The 25,898-nt window shown below is 36.4% G+C and overlaps 1 protein-coding gene across 24 annotated transcripts in view; it reads left to right on the top strand.

The window, feature by feature from the left end:
• Nucleotides 1-23,751, top strand: part of LOC101417674 (zinc finger protein 596-like) — an 84,093-nt gene extending 60,342 nt beyond the window's left edge. For 6 of the 24 annotated variants that reach the window (XM_071212479.1, XM_071212480.1, XM_071212491.1 and 3 more), the window contains 6 exons: nt 12,295-12,535; nt 12,622-12,704; nt 19,097-19,223; nt 19,960-20,058; nt 20,594-20,694; nt 21,151-23,751. In XM_071212479.1, the coding sequence (XP_071068580.1) occupies nt 12,672-12,704; nt 19,097-19,223; nt 19,960-20,058; nt 20,594-20,694; nt 21,151-22,776 (1,986 nt within the window). In that variant the 5' untranslated portion in view covers nt 12,295-12,535; nt 12,622-12,671 and the 3' untranslated portion in view covers nt 22,777-23,751. The remainder of the gene's footprint in view (nt 1-12,294; nt 12,536-12,621; nt 12,705-19,096; nt 19,224-19,959; nt 20,059-20,593; nt 20,695-21,150) is intronic. The other 18 variants (XM_071212483.1, XM_071212490.1, XM_071212489.1 and 15 more) reach the window with 6 other exon arrangements.
• Nucleotides 23,752-25,898: the final 2,147 nt, after the last annotated feature.

The raw sequence follows: 25,898 nt of genomic DNA, 5'->3' as shown, positions 1-25,898 counted from the left end.
GATGCATAAGGGGGGCATCTGACACAGGGCAAGCTTCTAGGAAGTGTGTGAGTGCTCATTTTGTCCTAGTGGGTTATATCATTGGGTGGAGACCCATACAATGAGAGTGAAGATATACCCACATCCTGGGGAGGACTGATGTTCTCAAACAGAGGGAATTGTATCTCTTGAGAGAATTGGTGCCTCCCAATGGGTTAGGGCAGTCAAGTATGTCAAGCTCTTAACATTGTTGCAAGTATCTCTGAATACGGTCCTTCAAAGTAATGAAGATTGATTGTCATGGTTGGCCCTGGGGTGGGGGCAGGGGGAGAGGTGTTGAATACATGGCATCAGTGTAACTATGGGGCAATGGAAGCGTTCCACAAGATAATGCAATGATGGATATGGGTCATGTTAAATTATACCAAAAATGTATATAAGTCTATAGGCTAAAATGTAAACCATAATGTAAAACATAAGATAACTAAAACTTTAGAAAATTGCATAGTTTAAAATATAAACCATAATGTAAACCCCAATGGAACCATGTTTAAAAGCTATTGTTTCAATATCTATACATCAGCTGCAGCAAATATAATATGAACATGTAAAAAGATCATTGCTGGGGAAGGGACAACGGGTCTGATGTTGGATATGTGCGAGTACCGTATATTGTATATATGAATTACTGTGATCTAAAATTTATGTGAAGACAAAATAATTAAAGAAAGGATGTAGACACTGAGGAGGAAATGGAAGAAATTGCATTGGCATATGTTTTTTGAAAGTATCCTCTTATGATTCTATTTCTGTGGGTTCACTGGTGATATCCCTTTTTGCCTTTTTTTATTTTGTTTATTTGCATCTTTTCTCTTTTTCCTTTGTTAGTCTAGCTAAGGGTTTGCCCATTTTATTGATCTTCTGAAAGATCCAGCTCTTTGTTTTATTTTTTTCTAGTGCTTTCTTATTTTCTATTTCATTTAGTTCTGCTCTGGTCTTAGTTCTTTCTTTCTTTCTTCTTCCTTTGGGCTTAGTGTGTTGTTTTTTTACTAGACATTAGTAAAAATTCCTTGTACTTCCTACAAGTGTGCAGTTATATCAATTTTAGCTTTTTTTTTTTGATAAATGAATTTATGGCTATTATTTTCTCTCTCAGTTCAGCTTTTGCTGCATCCCATAAGTGTTTATGTTTTGTTGTCATTTTCTTTGGTTTCAGGGTACTTACTGATTTCTCTTGAGATTTCCTCCTTGGCTCACTGTTTGTCTAAGAGTGTGTTGTTTAACTTCCATATCTTTGTGACTTATCTGGTTCTGTGGCCCTTCCACATTTCCAGCTTTTTTCCATGGTGGTCAGAGAAATTATTTTGTCTCATTCACATCTTTCTGAATTCATTGGGACTTTCTCTGTGACCTAACTTGTGGTCTATCTTAGAGAATGATCCATGTGCACTTGTGAAGAGTGTATATCCTGCTGTATTTGAGTGTGGTGTACTGTATATGTCTATTTGGCCCAGACCCTCTAATATATTATTCAAAGTCTTTGTTTCTTTATTCTCTGTTGAGGTATTCTCTCTAATGGTGATAACGGTGTGTTTAATTCTCCCACTGTAATCGTAGAGGCATCTATTCCTCCAGTTTATTTTCCCAGTGTTTGCCTCTTGTATTTTGAGGTGCCCCAGTAAGATGCATAAATGTTTATGATTGTTCTTTCTTCTTGAAAGATTATCCCTTTCACTAATATGTAGTGTCCATTTTTGTCTTTCTCACTATAGTTTTTCATTTAAAGTCTTTTTTTCCAATATTAGTATAGCTACTCCTGCCCTTTTCGGTTATCATTTGCTTGTAGGATTGTTTTCCAGCATTTCACATTCAACCTCCCTGAATCCTTGGGTCTAATGTGGGTTTCTTGTAGGCAGCATATAGATGGGTCATATTTCCTTTTCCATTCTGCCAATCTGCGTCTCTTGTCTAGTGAGTTTGATCCATTACTACTCAGTGTTATTACTCTAAAGGAATTACTTAGAGTAAACATATTTTCTTTGGATTTGTTTATGTCATATATTGTTTTTATTTCACTTTTTGTCTTTACACTCTCCTCCAACCTTGTCCTATTTTTTCTTTCAACCTGCAGAACTCTCTTTAGTACTTCTTTAAGGGCAGAGTTCTTGTTGGCATTCTCTCTTACTTTCTGTTTATCTGTGAATATTTGAATTCTCCATTATTTTTGAATGTCAGCTTCACTGGGTAGACTATTCTTGCCTGGAAATTTTTTTTCTTTTAGTACCTTGACTATGTCATATCACCACCTTCTTGTTTCCATGGTTTCAGATGAGAAATCAGCACATAATCTTAATGAGCTTCCCTTGTATGTGATGGTTCTCTTTTCTCTTGCTGCCTTCATTATTTTCTCTTTGTCTTGAGCATTGAAAAATTTGACAAGTATATGGTTTGGAATAGGCCTAATGGGATTTATACTGTTTCCAGTGTGCTGTACTTCCAGGACTTGTACATCCATCTCCCTCAATAGGTTTGGGAAGTTTTCAGCCATTGTTTCCTCCAACACCCCTTCTGTCACCTTTCCTTTCTCTTCTTCTTCTGGGATGCCTATAATGCATAAGTTTGTGCATTTTGAATTGTCATTCAGATCCCGAGTCTCTGCTGGATCAATCAATTCTACTGTCTGTTTGATTTCAGATGTACTGTCTTCCACATCACTAATTCTCTCTTCTGCATGTTCAAATCTGCTGTTATTTGCTGAGAGTGTATTTTTGATTCTTGGATTTTGCCATCCATCTCGATCATATCCATTATCTTTTTGTGTATGTTTACAATTCCTTCAGTATGCTTAGCAAGTGTTTACTTAATACCCTTAATATTTTCCTTCACTTCATTAATTTGCCAGTGTGTTTGCTTAGAGAGCTTTGGTTAGTTGTTTGATGCTGTGCTCACCTTCCTGGTTTTTAGTTTGTTCATTGGTCTGGGCCATGTCTTACTGATTACTGTTATGGTTTGTAATTTTTTGTTGCTATCTGGTCATCATTTTATCTTGATGGATTTGTACATTTGATTATCTTCTCCATCTAGTCTCATGTTTTATTTAGGTGCTGTTTGTGTGTGTGTGTTGTTTTCTCTTTGACACTTCATTCTTGTTCTATTTCCTTATTGTCTAAATTCCCTTGATGGAAAAAGATTAGTGCCATGGAAAGCAAAAGAGGTAAGAAAAAAAAGTATAATAGTAGTACTGATAATAAATGTTAGCAGATGAGCTGTGTAAGACGTAGGAGAATGAATATTAAGCTCAAGTAGCAGTGTAGAATTATAGGAATAGAAAAGTGGAGTACTTACAGTGAAATGGGAAATTTAATATGGAGTAGAATATAGTATGAATTAAAAGGCCAGTGTAATGAGGAGAGAGGGAAAGAGAAAAGAAGGGACAATAATTGAAAGAGTTAATAAAAGAAAACAGAAGTGTTAGAAAGAATAAAAACAGAAAAACTGGGGGCTAAAAAAGATTTGGAATGTAAGAGAAACTACTGAATTTGGACGATAACTGTAGAAACAAGAGATAGTGTTGGTAGCAAAAATCAGCACACACAGAAAAGAGGAATTACACAGCAAATGGGAAACAAGCCAGTAGCACCTAATTAAAAAGGGGGTGAGATAAAGAGGAAAGAAAGATAAGAAAACAAAAACAGACAAACCCACAGTGAGTCAAGCAGACATTAAGAAATACCAGACTTCCTTCTTAAGCAGCTGTGGAGCTTTTCCAGATGCTGGTGTTTATCAGTTACCCTGTAGCTTTCTTGTTGCAGATTATAAAGTGGGTTTTAGTAAACTAGGTTAAATTATGTAACAAAATTAACACTTTTTTTAGGAAAAATAAGAGACCCAAGGGAATAATAAAAGGATAATGTCTATGTTTTCCCCATCCTAAAGTATCAGCTAGATGTTTAATACCTCTGTGGTTCACTACTCTCAGAGAAGCTGGGAATTGAACCAGATGTCTTCCACATTCAAGGATGAAACTCCTTCCCTGGCTAAACTTTCTTTCTGGGTTAATTTGCTCTTCAGAAAGAGTCCCTTTCCCTGAGGCAGGATTGATTCTTTGCAAAAGGATAAACTGCTAATTTGGAATCTATTCCCCCCCCTCCCCCCCCACCCCACTTTAACTGCTTTCTCTCCCAGGGTACTGGAAGCAATAACCTGTGTGAGTTCCCTTTTGAAATTCAAATGCGACCCTGGTGAGTTAATTCACCACAGAAAATAATGACTCTCAGTTTCTTTCAAAGAGAGTGTTCACACCTTGTTGGGAATCCTAAATATGCTTTTCGAAGCTGATTAAGCACTTTCTACTGTTACCTTCCCTTAGATGAGTTGCACAGTACTAGTTAAGTGCCTGACTCCCCCTTCTCCCAGACCAATTTTCCCTATCTCAGGGAGGTTAGGTAAATCAGATTGCCTCAGCAGATTCACCTCCTCCCCTTCCTGGCTTCTTCTCAAGCCAGATTGTATGCTCCTCAAGGCTTAAAAAAGGGGGTCCAGACAATTAAACACACACTCATGGTACCCTTCTCCACCCTTCACGAGAACCCTCCCATTCTCCAAGTTTGTCTCCTCTGGCTGTGTGACCAGCAAGGTTCAGGGAATGCCATGACTTCATGACCTAAGAGAGGGGCTTAGCCATCCCACAATCCCAGCCTCAAGTGCCAGAACCTCATGGTTTTAACTGGAGCAATCACTCTTTTTGTCAATCTTTCTCCAGATCAAGTCCTGAATCTTCCCATATGTGGTTCCCAAAACAGCTCCCTCAGGCAGGATTTTGTCCCCACTCAGCTGTTTTTTCATTGGAGAGATGTGGGTGCACTTTCTCTAACACCATTTTCCCCTATTTCCCCAATATACTTTAAAGTCCAATTTCTGAGACTTTGGGTTTCAAGTGAGAAAGTTTATTTGCTTGGCAAGCCCAAAAATCTGCCTCCTTGATTTTGAGGAGTTTAGAATTTTTTTCAATCCGGAGGGTGGAGTGATTACAATCACAATAGTAAATATTCACATGCCATTTTCAAATAACCATAACAAATGTAAGATTAGTCTAGAATAAATGCCACAATAGTAAGTAAACACAAGGATAAGCCTAGTTCTGAAATAACCATAAACAAAGGTAAGGTCAGACTGGAATAACAATCACAATGGTATATATACACAAGGGTGTGCCTCCTTTCAAATAACCATAAAGAAGGATGAGGTTGACCTAGCCAGTTTCAGTAATTTCGGTATTAGCTTTGAGATATTATATAGTGAAAAAATTAAGGGAAAAAAATCATCTGTATAACGTTTCAATAATTATAAAGTTTTGCTAATTCTTAATTCTTGGTTACAAGGTTACAGGTCCAAGAAAGCTTAAAGCAGAGTAAACAAGATCTTGGTTCTTGTATTCATATTTGATATGAAATAAATGATACAGTTTGATCTGAAGACACTGAAGCATTTGGGATAAAAAAGAAATTAGTTATGGGTAGAATTTTGTGGTCCCCTGCAATGTGCATATATCAGGGTGAATGGTGACAATTCAAACCGTCTATCAGTTTACATTCCTTTGGAAAGTCCTTGGAGAAACAGACAATTGATGTGGGTTATGTGTGGGAGGTTCTTTGTTTCTTCAGAGATAACCTAAGCTGTCTGACTTGTGGGTGTGAGATGGTAAGAGGCTGCAGTCCTGCCCTTGGTGACCATGGCAACAGACTCCAGTCCCAGGAAACAGTTTAACAATGCAAGGTCTATAAACTTTAAGTATTCAGGGGAAATGCAAACAAAATATGCTAAAAGCTTATCTAGAATGTATGAAGTCCATGCTAAAAGCTTACCTGAGATGTGGAAGATATATATGCTAATTCAAGCCTATTGAGAACTGAAACAAAGGGACCATTTAACCTTTCCTCTCTGTATAAAAGAAACTTGAAAGTCTTGTTCTGGGGCTCAGAATTGAAACAGAGTCCGGCCCGCCATCAATAAACCATTTTTCCTTCTCAAAATCATTCCTGAGTCCTGGCCTCTCTATACGCAAATAAATAATTGAACCTCTCTCAAATTCTACAACACAATGACATTGTCTTTCTAGGCCAGTGCAAGAGCAAAGCATAAGGAAATAAAGGTTTTATGCATTATGAGGATTAGTAAGGTAGAGTCTATGTGAGGACTAGTTTATGTTAGGATTTGATCTGTCACCTTGGGAATAAGTCATCTACATTGTGACATTGCCTGTTTCCCTTCCTGGCTACTTGGATTTTTAAGTCTCCATAATTAGTCAAGGAGTCATGAAATCTTTTTTAGTTGAGTAATGTGGCCCCATGGCTCAACACCCTGTAATTAATTTGCATTATCAGAAATTAGGGATAACTGGCAGGGTTCTTTTTAATGAGGATCTAGGGCTATACTGTCTGTGTCATTTCCAGTAAACCCATTACCCTGGTGTCAGATTATGATTAATGGAGTCTCTGTCATGTTTGACAGGAGAAGTGTCCTTTACTTTTTGAAGATAATGTTTGGCATAGTGCGTTAAGGATTTGCAAATTGGGTCATGTAATGGAGTGACAATGTTCTCAATTTATTACCAGAGATAGGTCTGCCAAGAAAAATTTCACTTGGGGAAATTTGAATTTCCTCAAATAAATGCTATGCATAAAGAGAGTGCCAAAAGTAAAATTTTGTGCCTGGAAAGGCTAGGTTCTTCAGTTAATTTAGATAGTATTCATTTAAATTTATAATTATACCTGTTTTACTAGTGGCTGTTTTTGCATTAAAGTATGCAAGTGCATTTTAAATATATTCAGGCTCAGTCCATTTTGTGTAAGCCTTTATCTTAATGATAGCAACAGTATATAGGAGTGAAATGGCAGGAAGGAGATATTTTACTTGTCCACAATTTTCAATTGGCATACCAGAAGAAGTGAGGAACCCACTTTGCTTCCAGAGCATGCTGAAGTCACTATAGATCAGGGGTTCTAAACCAGGAGTCTGTGTCTATTTCAGGGGAAAAATTTCAGGGGGTCAGTGAGCTTGAATTGAAAATTTTTATTTAATTTAAAGACATGCTGTTGTTGAGTGTCATATAACTATCTGCTGCTACATTCTGAGTAGGATCCATGGTGTTCACCTGATTGGAAAAGGGATCCTTAGAACAAAAATTGTTAAGAACCTGTTATAACTGTAAACAGAATTTCCTTTTGATAGAAAGCAGGGTTGGGTTAAGGGTACAGAGTTCATCTGTTTTGGTGGAAGAAAATCGTGGATGGCTACCTTTTTCAATCAGTATGTTGCTGACAGTAAAGTATATGCATTCTAGAACAATGAAAAATTTCCTTGATTTTTCAGCACAAATATTTATACTTATTTAGTCACATGTGTGACAGAAACTAGTAGATTTCCATTTCTCTTGCATATACAGATTAGTAAGAATCTTTTTGCTATAGGTGCTTTAGAGTACTTGCTCAGGACAACCAAAATCCATAAAAGTGTAACATATCTTTGAAAAAGCAGGAAGGTTGGTTTTGAGAGTTCTAGAAGGAAATGAATGACACAAGGTGTGACTTGAGTAGATTCATCTTCACTAACATCTGTGTTGGTCAAGATGTGTATTTTGAATGATAGGACTGATGAAGTTATAACTACATTCAAAGAGAGTTTGCCCTTGAAACGGTGGTTTTTCTAGAAAGAAGCTCTGAACCACACTAGTTATGAAAGTCGCCTGACTGAGACTTGTATTCCTTGCATTCTCAGTCCATTGGATTCTCATGAATAAGGAAGAAAATTTTAATCACATGAGAGTCCTCATTTATTTTGTATATGATTTACTTTTTAATTAGCATGTGTTATTTTTGACAGAAGGCATTTGGATCAAGGCCATCTGAGACCGGTTAACTTATTGTGGATATACAATGTTTCTGCATTTATAATTGTTTATACATTATATTATATAAATACATTATATAAAGGGAAACTCATTTAATATATTACGACTCAAGGAATGGTTTTATGCAATTAGACTGTGATGAAAATATGAACAAATAATTATGCAATGAAAAATTACATGAGTGACCTGAAGGAATAGTAGAATTTTAATATAGGCTATAGGAAGGGCGAAGTATACTTTTGGTTGACATTTACTGAAGATTCTCCTTTTGTTAAAGTGACATATCTTGATTATATTCATCATGATTGACATCTAGGTTAATCAGAGAGCTCTAGAAAAAGAGAATTTTTAGTTCTCTGGGCTCATGGTGGTGGTAATGTCTTGAGTTATATTGGATTTTTTGCTTTACGTTTGAAAACAGATGCACACTCTCATTTTTGAGCCAACAATGGTGTAAAATGAAGCAGTTACATAGATGTGTGATTGTCATGATAGTGTAGAAAAGTGGGAAAGAAGGCTGCAATTCAGCCTTGAGATGTTCTAATAATACTGTTTGAGTTCTGCCATGAAGAACACAAGAAGAGGGAATACACTCAGGAGATTGAGATGTCAGAGAAGTCTACAAAAATGAAAGTTCCCAAAAAATCCAATTCTTTACTTCCAAGTTATAGACTGAAGCACACACTCTGGATTTATTCATGGGGAGCTTATTGGAGATGGTAGCATGATTTCCTTAAGAGGAAACCTGTCATGTTACTAACTCATCATTTAAGGTTGTGTGAGTAAAGGGTAAAAGTGCTCATGTAGACGGATTGTGCAGGAGCGAAAAGGAGATCAGGCACAAGAGATGAAATAGTCACAGAGGGCATTTGGGTTCATAAAAGAAGAGAATAAGGTTAAATGTTGAAGTAATTGTGATAAGAGAGAGCAGTTGCTGGTAGTGATTTCAAAAAGAAACAAGAAAGCCAGGAATTAAGTTGGAGATCATTCAACCTAATCAGGGTACAAGACCCTTCAATGAGAGAGGAGTAACTAATGGGTATAAATGCAGGAATATCTGTAGACATTGTGGTTCTAAATTGAGGTGATTTTTTAAAATTACATGATTCACCTGGTTATTACAATGTTAATCTCATCTGGTAAAAGAAATGTGAAATGTGAGAGCATGTGGTATTCAAACCATGGGACTTGAAGTGATTATGGAAGATGGAAGAATGACTCAATTATCAAGATATAGTCTTTTTCCCAGATGTATTTGAAAACACTGGAAGTTGTGATTCTGTATTCAGTCATAAAACAAGAGCTTATAAATGTGCTGTGTGACATGTAGTAACAAACATGACACAAAATTAGAGCCACCTATATGCACAGATATGGAAAATAGTAAGGTATCTATTGACATATAGGTTAAATACAGAGACATCAGAAATGTTCTTGGAAAAAGACCTTGATGAAAAGGGAAAAAAGGTAAATACAAATGAGTTTATATGGCCAAGAGGTTTCCAAGTGAGTCAGGAAGTCATTCAAGAGATTATGATTATGCACATCTCATCAGGATCTCAATGACTGCCAAAGTGGATACTATTCCTGTTGTAGAATTCTGATAGAGGTTCGATTATTTGCATATAGAGAGGCCAGGACTCAGGAATGATTTTGAGAAGGAAAAATGGTTTATTGACATCCAGAGGGACTCTGGAGCTTCCTGTTAACAAACCCGAGCCCTGAGTTTCTTTTATACAGAGAGGAAAGGTTAAATGGTCCTTTTGTTTCAGTTCTCAATAGGCTTGAATTAGCATATATATCTTCCACATCTTAGGTAAGCTTTTAGCGTGGACTTCAGGCATTCTAGATAAGCTTTTAGGGTATTTGGTTTGCATTTCCCCTGAATACTTTAAGTTTATAGACCTTGCATTGTTAAACTGTTTGCTGGAACTGGAGTCCTTGCTATGGTCACGAAGGGCAGGACTGCAGCCTCTTACGTCTCACACCCACAAGTCACAGACAGTTTAGGTTATCTCTGAACAGATAAAGAGCCTCCCACCCAGATCCCACATCATTCCAAATAGCAGGGCTCCTGAGATCTCTGGAGATATCCAGACAGTATTGTTTGGTCAGATAGCTCAGGAGTTTGGTGTCTTGCCAGTGTGCTCTACTTTGGAATTTATGCTCCCCAGGGTGATACAGTTAGATTAAGTTGTGGCTTCCCTACACATGGCTTTTCTGTCCTTCTATTTGAACTGATAATTAGTATTAGAGTTGGTAGGTGTACATCCAAGAGACTTAAATCTTTGGGCTGTCCATGTTCCAGCTGGGTGCTGAATATCAATGGAGTTGCAACACTTACTAAACAGTTCATTGACCACACCCAGGACAACTAACAAGGATGTGAGAATGGACAATTTCCATATCAAGGAATTGAGAAAATGTATAACTGCAAGTGAGAGAGTTCCATACATTAGCCCTAATGGATCACAGCCTCCTCTTAATCAGAAGTGGAATGGATATCACCATCCCAGAATCATCAGGATTGGGGAATGAGCTATGGACTGTAGTAGATTTACTGGTGTTCTACTATAGACTTACTGTGATTCTAGCAATGGAAGAAATTTTATCATTGCTGTAAAGGCAGTGTCCACTGGAGGTTCTAAGGGGTGGGTGAGGGAAAGACAGGCATTTTTGGGACATTGGAATTGTCCTGAATGACACTGCAATGACAGATACAAGCCATTATATATCTTGCCAAAACCTACAGAATTGTGTGGGAGAGAGTATAAATAAACTACAATGTAAACTTTAATCCAAGCTTATTGGCAAAGCTCCAAAATATGTTCAATTGCAACTAATGTACCACACTAGTGAAGGATGTTGTTAATGTGGGAAAATGTGGGAGGCGTGGGATGTGGGGCATATGGGAATCTCCTACATTTTTATGTAACATTTATATAATCTAAGTACCTATTCAAAAATGAAAATTAAATAAAATTTTAAAAAGAAATGTTCTCATGAAGCATATGCTGAAATACGCATGCTTGCTTGGAATATGTCTGGCAGGAAATATTATATGAGGTGGAAGGTAAGGTTTGGAAATAGGTTTGAAGCAGGCTAGTTAGGGAATCAATAGATCTGGAACCTGGCTAAAAAACCACCAGCATTAAACATGTAGATATTGGTACCTCCAAGATGGCTGCTGGAAAAACTTGTAAAAATCCCATTCAGAATGAGATTTTCTCTGGAAGCCAAAAGCCCTGGATATCCCTCATGGGCCTTATCATTGATCCCTCCTGGGTGGGGTAATCAATCAAAACAGCAAACAGATGGGACTTCTTCCCTGTCATTAGCAAAGGGGTGCAATAATCAATGGTTCAAAAAGCAAGTACAAAGGCCAAACTCACCCTCTTGCCTTCTGCCCCCTGTTCTGGCCTTCTACCCCCTGTTTTGGCCTTTTTCATCCCTCACCTGGATTAATACACAAGTAAACCTGTGAATTTATAATCTATAATGGGGAATTATAGTCTGTCAATCAACCCTCTTTATCACTCTTCAGCTCTTTCCTCGTTACTTGGGCCCCATAATTTGTTATTTTCTCCCATTTCTCTTCTCACCATTCTTTAATAAGTTACTGGCCTAACTAACTCAGCTTGCTCTTGAAATTCATTGCTTGTAGCTTAGCCAAGAACATAGAGAAAATCTGGCAACAAGTTCAATGCAAAGATGTCTTGAACAGGTTTGCTGTTCATGGTTGTAAGTGTAACACATTATGAAGAAGTTTTGACAACAGGGTAAGGATCTGAATATTGAAATGAGAGGTGGCATTCCGTGTAATACCTCGGTGTGGTATGTAGCCCTTAAGATATTTGAAATTGGAATACAGGGAAAAAAAATTCAAACTCTTGCTGTGTCCTTCAGTGGCCATAATATTATTTGTCATTTTACTTCAACTCCCTGAACCTCAATTTAGGACATTTGTTAACTGACTTACTTAACCTTTATCAGTTGGGTTACTGAGAAGACTGAATTTTTAAAAATATATAATTCTCTAAACATGTTGAGTACAATCATTTTCTTCCTGTGTTTGAGGTACAAATGGCCATGTTAATCTTGGGTCAGATCAAACTCATAATAACATGTATTCTTTTTTTCTCTTTTATTTTAATAATGTATATTCCTAAGTTTCTTAGTTGATTTCCAAATATATTTGGGTGGGTTGTAAAACTCATGTGGAGTGTTGCTGCATTATACATATGGAAGAATAAAGATGTTTTAGGACAAATGTGTCCAGAGGTCAGATTCATGGTAGAGCAGGAAGGGAGTGAAAATCCAGAAATCAGAAATGCATGTGAGAGAATGAATGCTATTGCAGAACCAGCAATAATTAAAACTGAGGTATTCTGTGCTTCCTTTTGTAGTGAGGACCCAATTCCAGATGTGATTTTGGGATCAGCAATGAATTAAAGTCTGAACATCATGGACTAATTAATACAATTAATGGATTTTCATGTTCTTATCTGTAATATGAAGATAATCATATCTTTATTAGCCAGAGAAGAAAAGACCTCCAACATCTTGACCCTGGGAAAGGAGAATCCTCTCATTTCTCTTGAGCATAACTCATGTTCCTTTTCTTGTTTGGGCAGAGAATACTCCTAGGTGAAAAGTTTGGCATTCATGATGGGGGTGGGGGCTGAAAATTGTGGTCAAGACTTGAATCATAAGACTTCTTTCTCCATTCTCAGCTTTGCTCTCCTGCTTGTCTGGTTGTGAGTGAAAATCCAGAGGAAGATAGATGCCAGCTAAGGTATTGACAATGCAATCACATGTGAGTAGGTAATTCTTCAACTGAAATTACACCTCTGTTGTCAGCAGATGGGAAGATTTCTCCTATTGGTGTGAATATTTCACGTGTAATTAGGAATTATTCAAGGATCTTAGCTTAAGTTTATATAGGACTCTTTAATGATTATGATAAGTTAGGTCCTGATCAATGAGTAATCTTCCAAGGTAATTGCAAGAGTTGGTTAAAGCTACCATAAAGGCTATGTATTCTCTGAGAAGATGAGAAGTTTTCTTTTCTCACCCATCCCATGGCCTCCTTAGATAAATAATGAATTCATGGATCATGTTAGTGCCTGAAATTGGCCTGTGCATATGATGAATAGTGGTGACAGAGATGAGTAAGAAGAGATGTTTATAGTCAGAAGGGAGGCTGAGTCTTCAGCTGTGCATTCAGTCAATCCAACATTACAGATACTGGGGTGTAGGGTGTAGGTATATTTGTCAGAAGCACATGAGAAGTTTTGTAAATTAAAGGAAATGAGGAATAATATATATATTTCCCCCACTTTTAATTTTCTTAAAGTTTTGATAGAATGTATTTGTACATTTTGAAATACTTTTCTGAAAGATTTAAAAAATGTATTTATTAACTCCCCATCATTATTTGCACTCACTTTGTGCTCTCTGTGTCTTTTCATTGTGTGCTCATCTTCTATTTAAGTGGAACCAGGAACTGAACCCAGGACCTCCCATATGGGAGGGAGGCACCAAATGGCTTGATCCACCTCCTCTCCTTTTTGTCTCTCATTGTTTCTTCTTTGTGTCTCTTCATTGCATCATCTTGTTGCATCAGCTTGCCATGCCAGGCCATTGCATCATTGTCTCTTCATTGCATCATCCTGTTGTGTCAGCTCACTATGCCAGCCCATCATTACAGCTTGCTGTCTTGCTCATCTTCTTTAGGGGGGCACCAGGAAGCAAACCCAGGACCTCCCATGTTGTAGGCAGGAACTCAGCTACTTGAACCATATACACTTCCCTTGAAATAATTTTTTAAAACTACAATTTCCTTTACCATTCTTGTTCAGATTTCAAACTTCAATTTTCTAAATCACATTTTTCAAATTTTATAAATGGATGTCACATATAGAAATTATTTTTTTCCTTCATTGTGGCTGTGGTTTCAGAAGCTATATAATAGTTGGAATAAAATTTATGTCTCTGTGAGAATTTTTGAAGATTTGTAGAGGCCAGAAGCAATGAACAGGATTCTTTTAATCTTTCACTGACAGATGAAATGAAGATAAAAGTGAGAGAAAGAAAACTGGTCTTTGTACACCCCAGGAAAAGTTGAGATTAGGAGATCTCCTACCATAGGAATGGTCAGTCTAAGGCCATGTATCAGTACAACTGTCTCAGGAGTCCCTGGCTTGTGACCCTGAATCATCTGTATTTATGCATTTCAATGAATTCCTGAGTATTGTAGCACTGAGGAAAGCACAACTTACTGATTTGAAACTTATTCAGTTTTGAAGAATTCTGGATATTTCTTCAAAATTCCCTGCCATTTTAATGAATAATAGACATTTGAATTGATTTTAGATAGAAAGCAACTCACACTTTAACTGGCATTTGTCAAAATGCATAACATATTCTTAAACGATTTTATTTTTAAAATTTTCATTAGCTTTTTTTGAAGATACATAGATCACACAAATTGTTATATTAAAAAATGCAAGGTTCCCATATACCACACTCCCTAATGACCCATTCCTCCAAAACTGACAAATTCTTTTTTACCATGGCAAATTCATTGCATTTGATGAGTACATTTTGGAGCATTGCTACATAGCATGGATTATAGTTTATGTTGTAGTTTACACTCAGAGAAACATTTTGCCTTTCATCGCTGTAATAGGTGTTGCCCTGTATGTACAATGGCAAGGTCATTTCTTCCATTCTTTCCTTAGTGTCTACGTTTTTTTTTTTAATGTATCTTCAAAAATGTTTTAGGTCACAGTAAAGTCACATATAGAATATAGGGAACACCCATATACCCAACATGAAACCCTTTTCCCCCTTCCCAATGATGATCATTTTACATGTGGATGTTACGTTTCCTACAACTGATGTACAGATATTGAAACATAGCTACTAACCATAGTTCCATTATGGTTTACATTTTAGACTGAACATTTTTATAAATTTTTGGTTACATTATGGTTTACATTTTAGACTATACAGCTTTATAAATTGTTGGTGATATTTAACATGTCCTGTATCCATCATTACAGGATAATACAGAACACTTCCATTGTCCCCCAGTTTCCCCCTCTTCCAACTATTCTATTCCTCTTTCCCCTCTCCTCAGGGTCCACAGTGACAACCAAACTTCACTGCTTGAAGGACAAGATTCATAGATACTTGCAACAATGCTGAGGGCTTGACACACTAGTCTGTCCTCCCCTGGGCGCAACCCATGCTCTTGAGAGACATCCTCCTCTCTGTTGGAGAATATCAGGCCTCCCCGTGATGGGAGCGAAATACCTTCCCACTCATTGTATGGGCTCCACCCACTGATATAACACTATGACATTATGAACACTCACACCCTCCCTAAAATCCTGCCCCAGGTGCACCCTGTGCCAAATGCCCCCCAGAAAACACTTTAAACAAGTTACCCTTCCTTGTTATAGTTTCTAAAGAGTCTTCTTAACATTATAGTAGAACAAAGAAGGGTTTGGCTCAGTGGAGGAGTTTCAGCCTTGAATGTGCAAGGTCTCTGGTTCAGTTCCCAACTCTTAGAGTAGTGACCCACTGAGATATTAAACATCTGGCTGATACTTTGAGACAGGGAAAACATAGACATTATTCTTCTATTAGCCTCCCTTTGGTCTCTTATTTTCAAAAAAAAAAAAGATTACTTTTGTTGCAAAATTTAGCATAGTTTTCTCACTAAAACCCATTTTCAAGGTCTGCAGCAAGAAAGCTGCAGGGTGATTGGTGAACACCAACAGCCTGACAAGCTCCACAGGGGTGTGGGAGGGAAGTCTTTTTCTTCTTAATGTTTGGTTGACTCCTCGCTTGAAGCCTTGTCTGATTTTTTTTGTTTGTTTTCTTCTCTTTCCTTCCTCTTTATCCCCCCACATTTTGTTATCTTTTTTTTTTTTTTCCAGTTAGGTGCTGCTGGCTTGTTTCTTCTTTGTAGTGCCTCCTCATGCTCAATTTACTCTTCTCTGTGTGTACTGATTTTAACGACCAATGCTTTCTCTTTTCCTTCCTACATCTTTCTATCTTCCACCTTCTGTTGCTGCTCTTACACTCCATCTCTCTTGGTTTAGACACCAGTTTTTTTCTGGCTTTTTATTTCTAACACTTCTTTTCTGTTTTCTATCTTTTATTAACTTACTATTATTGTCCTTTCTTTTCTCTTTCCCTCTCTCCTGATCATGCTGGCCTTTCAATTCATATTCTATTCTTCTCCATATTCAGTTTCCCTTTTCATTATGGGTTCTCCCCTTTTTTTTTCCTATACCTCTACACTGCTAACATGAGTTTAATATTCATTCTCCTAGGTCTTATATGGTTCTGCTAACATTTAGTATCATTAGCACTATTATACTTTTTCTTTTCTTACCTCTTTTGCTTTCACTGGCTCTAATCTTTTTCCTTCAAGGGAACTTAGACAACAACAAGAAAATAGAATAAGAAGAACAAAGTGTCATACTCTTAACATACACACAAAAACAGTAGCTAAATAAAACCTGAGGCTAGACAGAGAAGTTAATCAACTGAACAATCCCATCAAGATAAAATGATGGCAAGAGAGCAACAAAAAATTGTAATCCATACCAATAATTGGGAAGACATGGCCCAATCCAGTGAACAAACTAAAAACTGGGTAGAGGAGCAGAACATTGAACAACTAATCAAAGCTCTCCAAACAGATATCATGGACCAACTTAAGTGAAGGAAGAGATTAAGGATATTAAGAAAACACTTGGAGGAAACGGACTTTGGCCCAGTGGTTAGGGCGTCTGTCTACCATATGGGAGGTCCGCGGTTCAAACCCCGGGCCTCCTCAACCCGTGTGGAGCTGGCCATGCACAGTGCTGATGCGCGCAAGGAGTGCCGTGCATGCAAGGGTGTCCCCCGCGTGGGGGAGCCCCCACGCGCAAGGAGTGCGCCCGTGAGGAAAGCCGCCCAGCGTGAAAAGAAAAGTGCAGCCTGCTCAAGAATGGCGCCGCCCACACTTCCTGTGCTGCTGACGACAACAGAAGTGGACAAAGAAACAAAAGCAGACAAAGAAACAAGACGCAACAAATAGACACCAAGAACAGACAACCAGGGGAGGGGGGGAAATTAAATAAATAAATAAATCTTTAAAAAAAAAGAAAAAAGAAAACACTTGGAGAGCATACTGAAGAAATTATAAACATATGCAAAAAGATAATTGATATGATGGTGATGAATGGCAAATTCAAAGAAATAAAAAATACACTCCCAGCAAATAACAGCGGATTTGAACAGGCAGAAGAAAGAATTATTGATGTGGAAGACAGTAATCTGAAATCAAACAGATAGTAGAATTGATAGATAAAAAGAAAGAGAAAATCCAGCAGGTACTTAGGGTTTTGAATCACAATGGAAAATGCACAAACATATGCATTATTGGTATACTACAGGGAGAAGGGAAAGGAAAGGAGAAAGACTCAGTGCTGGAGGAAATAATGGCTGAAAACTTCTAAAACCTGTTTAAGAATGTACATGCCCAGGAAGTGCAACTCATCCCAAACAATATAAATTCCAACAGGCCTACCCCAATTCATATACTTGTCAAATTATCCAGTGCTCAAGAAAAAGAGAAAATACTGAAGGCAGCAAGAGAAAAGAGAACCATCACATACAGGGGAAGCTCAAGAAGATAAAGTGCTGATTTCTCATCTGAAACCATGGAGGCAAGAATGCAGTGGTATGACATAGTCAAGGTAGTAAAAGAGAAATTCCAACCAAGAATGCTCTATCCAGGAAAGCTGGCATTCAAAAATGATGGAGAGTTCAAAATATTCAGAGATAAACAGAATTTAAGAGAGTATGCCAATAAAAACCTGCCCTTCAAGAAGTACTAAAGGGAGTACTGCAGGAGGAAAGAACAAAATAGGAGAGACAGTGTTGGAGGAGAGTGTAAGAACAACTAAAAAGACAAAAAATAAACTAAAAAAACACATATGACATACAGAAATCCAAAGAAAATATGGCTACTGTGAGTAATTCCTTGAGAGTAACAACAATGAATGTCAATGGATTAAACTCACCTATCAAAAGACAGAGATTGGAAGAATGGATAAAGAAATATGACCCATCTAAATGCTGTCTACAAGAAACCCACCTTAGACCCAGGGATTCAAGGAAGTTAAACATGAACAGCTGGAAAACAATTTTACACACAAACAGTAAACAAAAACGGGCAGGAGTAGCTATACTAATATCAGACAAAATAGACTTTAAATGCAAAATTATTGTGAGAGACAAAAATGGACACTACATATTAAACTCGGCAATCTTCCCAAGAAGAAAGAACAATCATAAATATGCACCTAACCAGGGCACCTCAAAATACATGAGGAAAACACTGGATAAAGTCAGTGGAAAAATAGATGCCTGTACAATTATAATGGGGAACATTAATGCACCATTATCACAATTACACAGAACATCTAAACATAGAATCAATAAAGAAACAAAGGCTTTGAATAATAGAAGATCTGTACCTAATAGACATATATAGAACAATACACCCAAATAGAGCAGGATATACATTCTTCTCAAGTGTATATGGATCATTCTCCAAAATAGACCAAATACTAGGCCACAGAGAAAGTCTCAGTGAATTCAGAAAGATTGAAATAATACGAAATAATTTCTCTGACCACAGTGGAATGAAGGTGGAAATCTGCAAAGGCCAAATGATTTTATAAATTGGGAAGTGAGCTCTTCTATATAGGGGAGTAATCTAACCATACTCGTTTTTTAAAATGATATATAGAATGAATATTGCTTGCCTTATAATTATAAAGTCTGTACTAACTGTACAACTTAAAATTGTTGAGCAAGATTGATTTAATTATGAATCCTCAAATGAAAGCTTTATAATCAGCAGCAAGAAGGCATAATTACAAGTTTATTTGTATATTTCCAGGTGTATATCACACCCTATGTCATGTGATTTTCTTTTACAGTGTGTTCAGAGTGTGTATGTGTCTGCATCTGACCGGCAGATGGCACTTCAGCATTGATAATGATACTGGAACCACATATACCTTTTAAGTTTTATATACACGTTTTCTGCCTCTTTAGTACTGTTATTTTGTACATCCCACTCAAGACATTGGTAAGGATAACCCTCTGTGAACCAACATTTCTGTGATATTTTAGGAGTTAGTGACCTTCAAGGATGTGATTGTAGACTTCACCCAGGAAGAGTGGGACCTGCTAGACACATCCCAGAGAAAGCTGTTCAGAGAAGTGATGCTGGAGAATATTAATAACCTGGTCTCAGTAGGTAAGACTCTCAAAATTTATCTATGTCTGTATCTTTTTTTTCTCATCTGTCTAATCTACCTATATACTTATCATAAATAATCTTCCATTTTTAATTCAGATACCCACATAAGCTTCTCTGAATTTTATCATCTTCCTCTTACCTTATATTTTTATATTTTATAATTTTAATTCATTTATATTGTGCTAAAAAATCCCCAAATGAATTTGTTTCCTCATTTTTTATTTACATCTAGTTCACTCAAATGGAATTAATCTTCCTGACCACAATTTAATGTGTTTCTTGAATCTCAATTTCCAACACTCAGGGCTGTGTAGAAATAAGTATTCTCTTCCAAGGGCTATGCTGAGGCTTCACAACACAGTAGTAAGAATATTGCATATATCCTTTTCCATATAAAATTGAGATCATTCTGTGGAATTTATGTTAATTGGATTATTTTTTTACATAATTTTCAGTCACTTTGGAAACAGATTTCTTACCATTTAGAATAGAGACAGTTATGCAGTCTCTCTTTTTACAGTGCATGGGTAAAAACGGCCAGTGGTCCTCACTGAAATGGACAAAAAGTGAAGAGTTACAGTTTCTGTTGAAATATTGTCAATATCTAAGTTCAAATTATTATTGCATTGCTGACCTTCAATGCTTATCTTATTCTTTGATAAATTGTGATGTACATCATGAACATGCCCTGTTACTATCAGAACTCAAAACCCAGGTAACTTTTTTTTCGTAGAAACAGGATATCAAGTCTGCAAAAGAGATGGGCTTTCCCAGTTGGAATGGGAAGAAGTGTGGAGAGAAGGAATAGGTTTTCCTCAATACCAGAATTCAGGTGAGCTCTAAAGACCTGTGCATTAGAAGATGGGTCTCATGATACAGTATGTGCTTGAACATTTTAACTTCAGGATTCCTTGAGTGATGATTTCTGCAGTGTTTCTGAGTTATGATTTCTAAAAATGTACCTGAGGATATTGGGGAAATTTTAGAAATGTGTTTGTTCCATATATGTCTCAAGCTTTATTGACTGTCGTTGGCATCAGGAAAGGAATATTCATTTTTTTATTGCAATTAAACCTTCATATAATCTTTGCTTTGGTCCTATTCTTGGAAAAATTTTCCCTCTTTTATTTTTTACCTCCCTGACATCCCAAATTTTTTCTTATATTCCATGCCTCAAAATAATTTCTAAGTGTAATGTTCTACAATTTTCTTACTTATGAATACTTATCCCTAAAGTATTCATTACTTTGATATTCTTTCCTAGCTCATTGTGAATGTGGGAAGCATACTGAAAGGGAAACTTGGAACTTTCTAAACTTTTCTTCCCCTAATACTTTAATAACAGTTTATTCTGCTTTTTTTTCCAGTTACTACAGGGAGGAAATGCGCCTTTAAAACATGCAAAATGATAGAAATGATATTTAATCAACCTACCTGTAGGACGGACACTTCTAAAATCATGTCATTGGTAAGCTCAATTTTGTGAAAACTAGTATTCGAAATAGATACCTAGGGATAGAATAAATTAGGAATTCAGTAAAATCAAGAATTTGTAATTAATGTTTGGATTAAGTGCTAATCCAGCAAAAATCTATGATAGTTGGATTTTTAGGTAAAAATTAACTTAAACACAAACTCTAACCTGAGGTCATATAAAACACAAATTGTACAAAAAGGTTTCATGAATGTAAAATCTTTGAAACATCATGAAGCTCAAAATTGATCAGATGCCTATGCAATTTGATTGTTATAATAGAGAAAATCTGTGTGTATAGAGTAGAATAATTTTTATATGAAACTAACATGGCAAATAATTTAATTGGAGACTACCACTAGTGGATTAGTCTAAGTTTCATATGTAAGAAATGAAGGAATTAATGTAAATGGACAAAAGTTTTATAGTCTTTCATCTAATTCCCCACAGCACAGATCTCACATCCAAAAGAATTCCTTTAAGTGTAATTCTTTGCAAGAAGATTCTTCTCACAAATCTACAGTGAGCCAATATGCATTGATTCACATAACAAAGAAATCCTATTTCAGGAAACCACCTGCAACAGTCCTCAGTGACTATTCATATTTTAAAGAACATGAGCATCTTCACCATACAAGTAAATCATATGAACACTACCAAAGTGTTAAAAATTATATCCAATCCTCTGAACTCAGACAAGACAATATAACCCCCATTGGAGAGAAAACCCATGAGTGCCATCTATGTGGGAAAGCCCACACTACATTCCCTTCTCTTAAAAAACATGAGAGATGTCACACTGGGGAAAAACTGCAAGAATGCCATTTGTGTGGGAAAGCATTTATTCAGTTATTTTCCCTAAAACAACATGAAAGAACTCACAATAGAGAGAAACCCCATGAATGTCATCTATGCAAGAAAGCTTTCAGTCGACATTCTCATCTTCAACAACATGAGAGAACTCACACTGGAGAGAAATGCCATGAATGCCATCTCTGTGGGAAAGCCTTCACTAGATTCTCTTCCCTTAAACATCATGAGAGGTGTCACACTGGAGAAAAACCACATGAATGTCATCTGTGTGGGAAAGCCTTTAGTCATTATACTTCCCTTAAATATCATGAGAGAACTCACACTGGAGAAAAGCCACATGAATGTCATCTGTGTGGGAGAGCCTTCAGTCATTATACTTCCCTTAAATATCATGAGAGAACTCACACTGGGGAGAAACCCCATGAATGTCATTTATGTGGGAAAGCTTTCAGTCAACGTTATAGTCTTCAAAAACATGAGAAAACTCACACTGGAGAGAAACACCATGTATGTCATCTTTGTGGGAAAGCCTTCAGCCAATATGCTCATCTTCAACATCATGTGAGAACTCACACTGGAGAGAAACCCCATCAGTGCCATCTCTGTGGGAAAGCCTTCACTACATTCTCTTCCCTTAAACGACATGAGATGTGTCACACTGGAGAAAAACCACATGAATGTCATCTGTGTGGGAAAGCCTTCACTACATTCTCTTCCCTTAAACATCATGAGAGATGTCACACTGGAGAAAAGCCACATGAATGTCATCTGTGTGGGAGAGCCTTCAGTCATTATACTTCTCTTAAATATCATGAGAGAACCCACACTGGGGAGAAACCCCATGAATGTCATTTATGTGGGAAAGCTTTCAGTCAACGTTACAGTCTTCAAAAACATGAGAAAACTCACACTGGGGAGAAACACCATGTATGTCATCTTTGTGGGAAAGCCTTCAGTCAATATGCTCATCTTCAACATCATGTGAGAACTCACACTGGAGAGAAACCCCATCAGTGCCATCTCTGTGGGAAAGCCTTCACTACATTCTCTTCCCTTAAGCGACATGAGAGGTGTCACACTGGAGAAAAACCACATGAATGCCATCTCTGTGGGAAAGCCTTCACTACATCCTCTTACCTTAAACAACATGAGAGATGTCACACAGGAGAGAAACCCCATGAATGTTGTCTATGTGGGAAAACTTTCACTTTTATTTCTACCCTCAGGAAACATGAGAGAATTCATGCTGGACAGAAACCATAATATATATATGGGAAAATGTTAATTTTTCTAGTCTTAGACAATAGGAGATTACTCAAACTGGAGAGAATCCCTGTGAATGTCAAAATTTGAAAAAGTCATGAGTCAATATTCCTACTTTAAATGTAAAATCTAAAAGTACACTAGTTTTGGATATGAAAGAGACCAGCCACAGATTTAACCTTTAAACATAACAAAGAACTCACATTATGAATAAACACTGTTTTTAATCTATTCAGTAGTTCCTGTTGTCATCCATACTACTTCAGAAAATCTAGTAACTTTCATACTGGTGAGAATCCATATACATGCCATTTAAGTAGCAAAGCCCTCAGAAGATAGATGATATACTATGTGAGAGAATACATAATATAAATATAATGGAATTGAAGAGGTCTCATCTACCACTCTAGCTAATAAGCTTACCAGAGAAATCACATGTGAGGAATTCTACACCTGTACTCAATGTGGGATTGCCTTAATTCCTAATTTATCCCCTAAAGTAATTGAGTGAACTCTACAGTAGTGAAACAGTAGCTATGTAATCACTGTGCACTATCATTCAGTCAAAGCTAAGTCTTAGAGTGCTAAAGGAAACTCAGTTTAAGAATAACCACAAAACATTAAATAAAAGCGAAAAGTCTATTTTAGGAGGATTAAATCCCTTGAGGGATTTTCCAGGAAATTAATGTTGGAGAATGCAGTCAAATGAAAAATCATGGGAAATCATTTATTCAGAGAGTGGGGAGGATGTGTGCATCAGTAATTGTGTTACTCTGAGGGATATTGTTTGAGGGGCTTGGGGAAATGATTGGGTATCTGATGGCTTATTTTATGAATATCAACTGTGGAAATGTTATAAGTTTGGGGATAGAAGAATGTGAAGTCTGTGATTTTGAAGTCTTGCTCACATAAACAAATATATTTCTCTAGTTGTCTTTTCTGGGTTAGTGATTAAATACCTGAATGGGAAAAGCACAATTTGTCTCTTTCTTCTTAATCTTAGAGGAAACAATACTTCAACTCAGTGACTAGAATCTTTTATCAGTGGGAATGAGAATCATGCACACAGTCATTCTCTGTACCAGGCAGTGGTCCAGATCATTCCCACTGCCCATTGCTAATTTCTATGTAGGAAGTATCCAGGCAAAATGCACTGCAATAATCACCTTGTTAATAATAAATTACCTGATAGAATCCAAAACCTTCAGTGCCCATAGGCAATGTAATTATGATGGTCAATATTTCAAAATCCTGTCCTTGACATTAATTCTTAAAATATTAAGATTCAGAGTGTGTAAATATGGAAACCTTAATTTCAGTTTTTTAGAACAAATCCATTTTATTGATACATATTAGTGGAGCATACAATCTAAAGTGTACAGTCAATGGTATTTGGCATAACCAAGTAATTGTGTATTCATCAATTCAGTCATTATTAGAGCATTTTCATTATTTCATTAACAATAAAAAAAGACAAAAAATTGAAATTTGTCACCTATCTCTCTCTGCTTCCCCTGCTGTATATAGCTGCTCTTTCTGGGTATTCTTGCATATTTGTTTATTTTAAAGCTATTTTATTGAGACATATTTACATACCATACAATCTATCCTAAGTTTATAATCAATGGGTTTTAGTATAATCACAATGTTGTGCCTTCATCAAAAAATTTTAGAAAAATTCTTTACTCAAAAAAGAAAAACTCCACACCCCTTAACAGTTACCTCACAATGCCTCTGTCCTTCCACAGCCCTACATAATTACTAATCTAACTTCATTTTTATAAATAGTTTTATATTTATGTATTAAATAATTGGAATCATACAATTTTGAGTTTATTTTTGTATATGGTGTGAAATAAAGGTTTATCTAGTTTTTTACTCATGGTGGTCCACTTTTTCCAGCACCATTTGTTGAAGAGGCAATTCTTTCCAGATTGAGGAGTTCTTTTCCTCTTTGCCAATAATTGGTTGGCCAGAAATGTGAGGGTTGAATTCTGAGATCTCGAGTTTATCTCATTGGTCAATATATATGTCACTGTGACATTACCATGGTCTTTTGCTTACCGTGCCTCTGTTAAAACTTTTAAGATTGGAAAATATGAGGCCTTCAACTTTAGTCTCTTAAGATGGCTTTAGCTACTCAGGGCCCATTATCCATCCTCATAAATTTTATGATTTTCTTTTCCATTTCTAAAATGAAACTTGTTTGAATTTTAACTGGGAATGTTTTGAATCTACAAATTGTCTTGGGTAGTATTGACATCAGGTTGATAGCCAATCCATAAACATGGAATAGCCTTCCATTTATTTAGATCTTTTAAAATTTACTTTAGCAATATTTTATTATATTTTGTTTAGAATTCCTTTATATACTTGGTTTTTATTATTCTTTTGTATCTGATTTTTTAATCTGTTACTTTGAATGGATTTTTTTTCTTCCAATTGTTCATTGTATATAGAAACACTACTGATTTTTTGGCTATTGATCTACCCTGACATTCTGCTGAATTCATTTATTATTTCTAGGAATTTTGTTGTAGATTTTTCAGGGTTATCTGTATATAAGATGATATCAAATGCAAATAGGAAATATGTTACTTTTTCTTTTCAATTTGGATGCCTTTATTTCTTTTTCTTGCCTAATTGCTCTGGCAAAACTTTAGTGCAGTGTTGAACAACAGTGGATAAAGTGCTCATCCTTGTCTTCTTCCTGATCTTAGATGGAAGGTATTCCGTTTTTCCCCATTAAGTAAGATACTAGCTGTTTTTCATATATGCTCTTTTCATGTGAAGGAAGTTTCCTTCTACTCCTAGTGTTCTGTGTGTTTTTATATACAAAGGGTGCTGTATTTTTCCAAATGAGATGATCATGTGGGTATTTTCTTTCATTCTGTTAGTGTGGTAGATAACATTAATTGAGTTTCTCATGTTGAACCAAATTTGCTTATCAGGAATGATTACCATTTCATCTCCATTATGCATAATTTTTAAAATATGATGTTGGACTCAGTTTGCTGGTATTTTACTGGGAATTTTTACTTCTAAGTTAATGAGATTTTTTTCTGTGGTTTTTCTTTCTTGTGTTATTTTTATCTGCATTAACTATGAAGGGAATGCTGGCC

This window comes from Dasypus novemcinctus, chromosome 28 (assembly GCF_030445035.2).
Source record: "Dasypus novemcinctus isolate mDasNov1 chromosome 28, mDasNov1.1.hap2, whole genome shotgun sequence".
Classification (NCBI taxonomy): Eukaryota; Metazoa; Chordata; class Mammalia; order Cingulata; family Dasypodidae; genus Dasypus; species Dasypus novemcinctus.
This window is presented reverse-complemented; position numbering and strand designations above follow the sequence as displayed.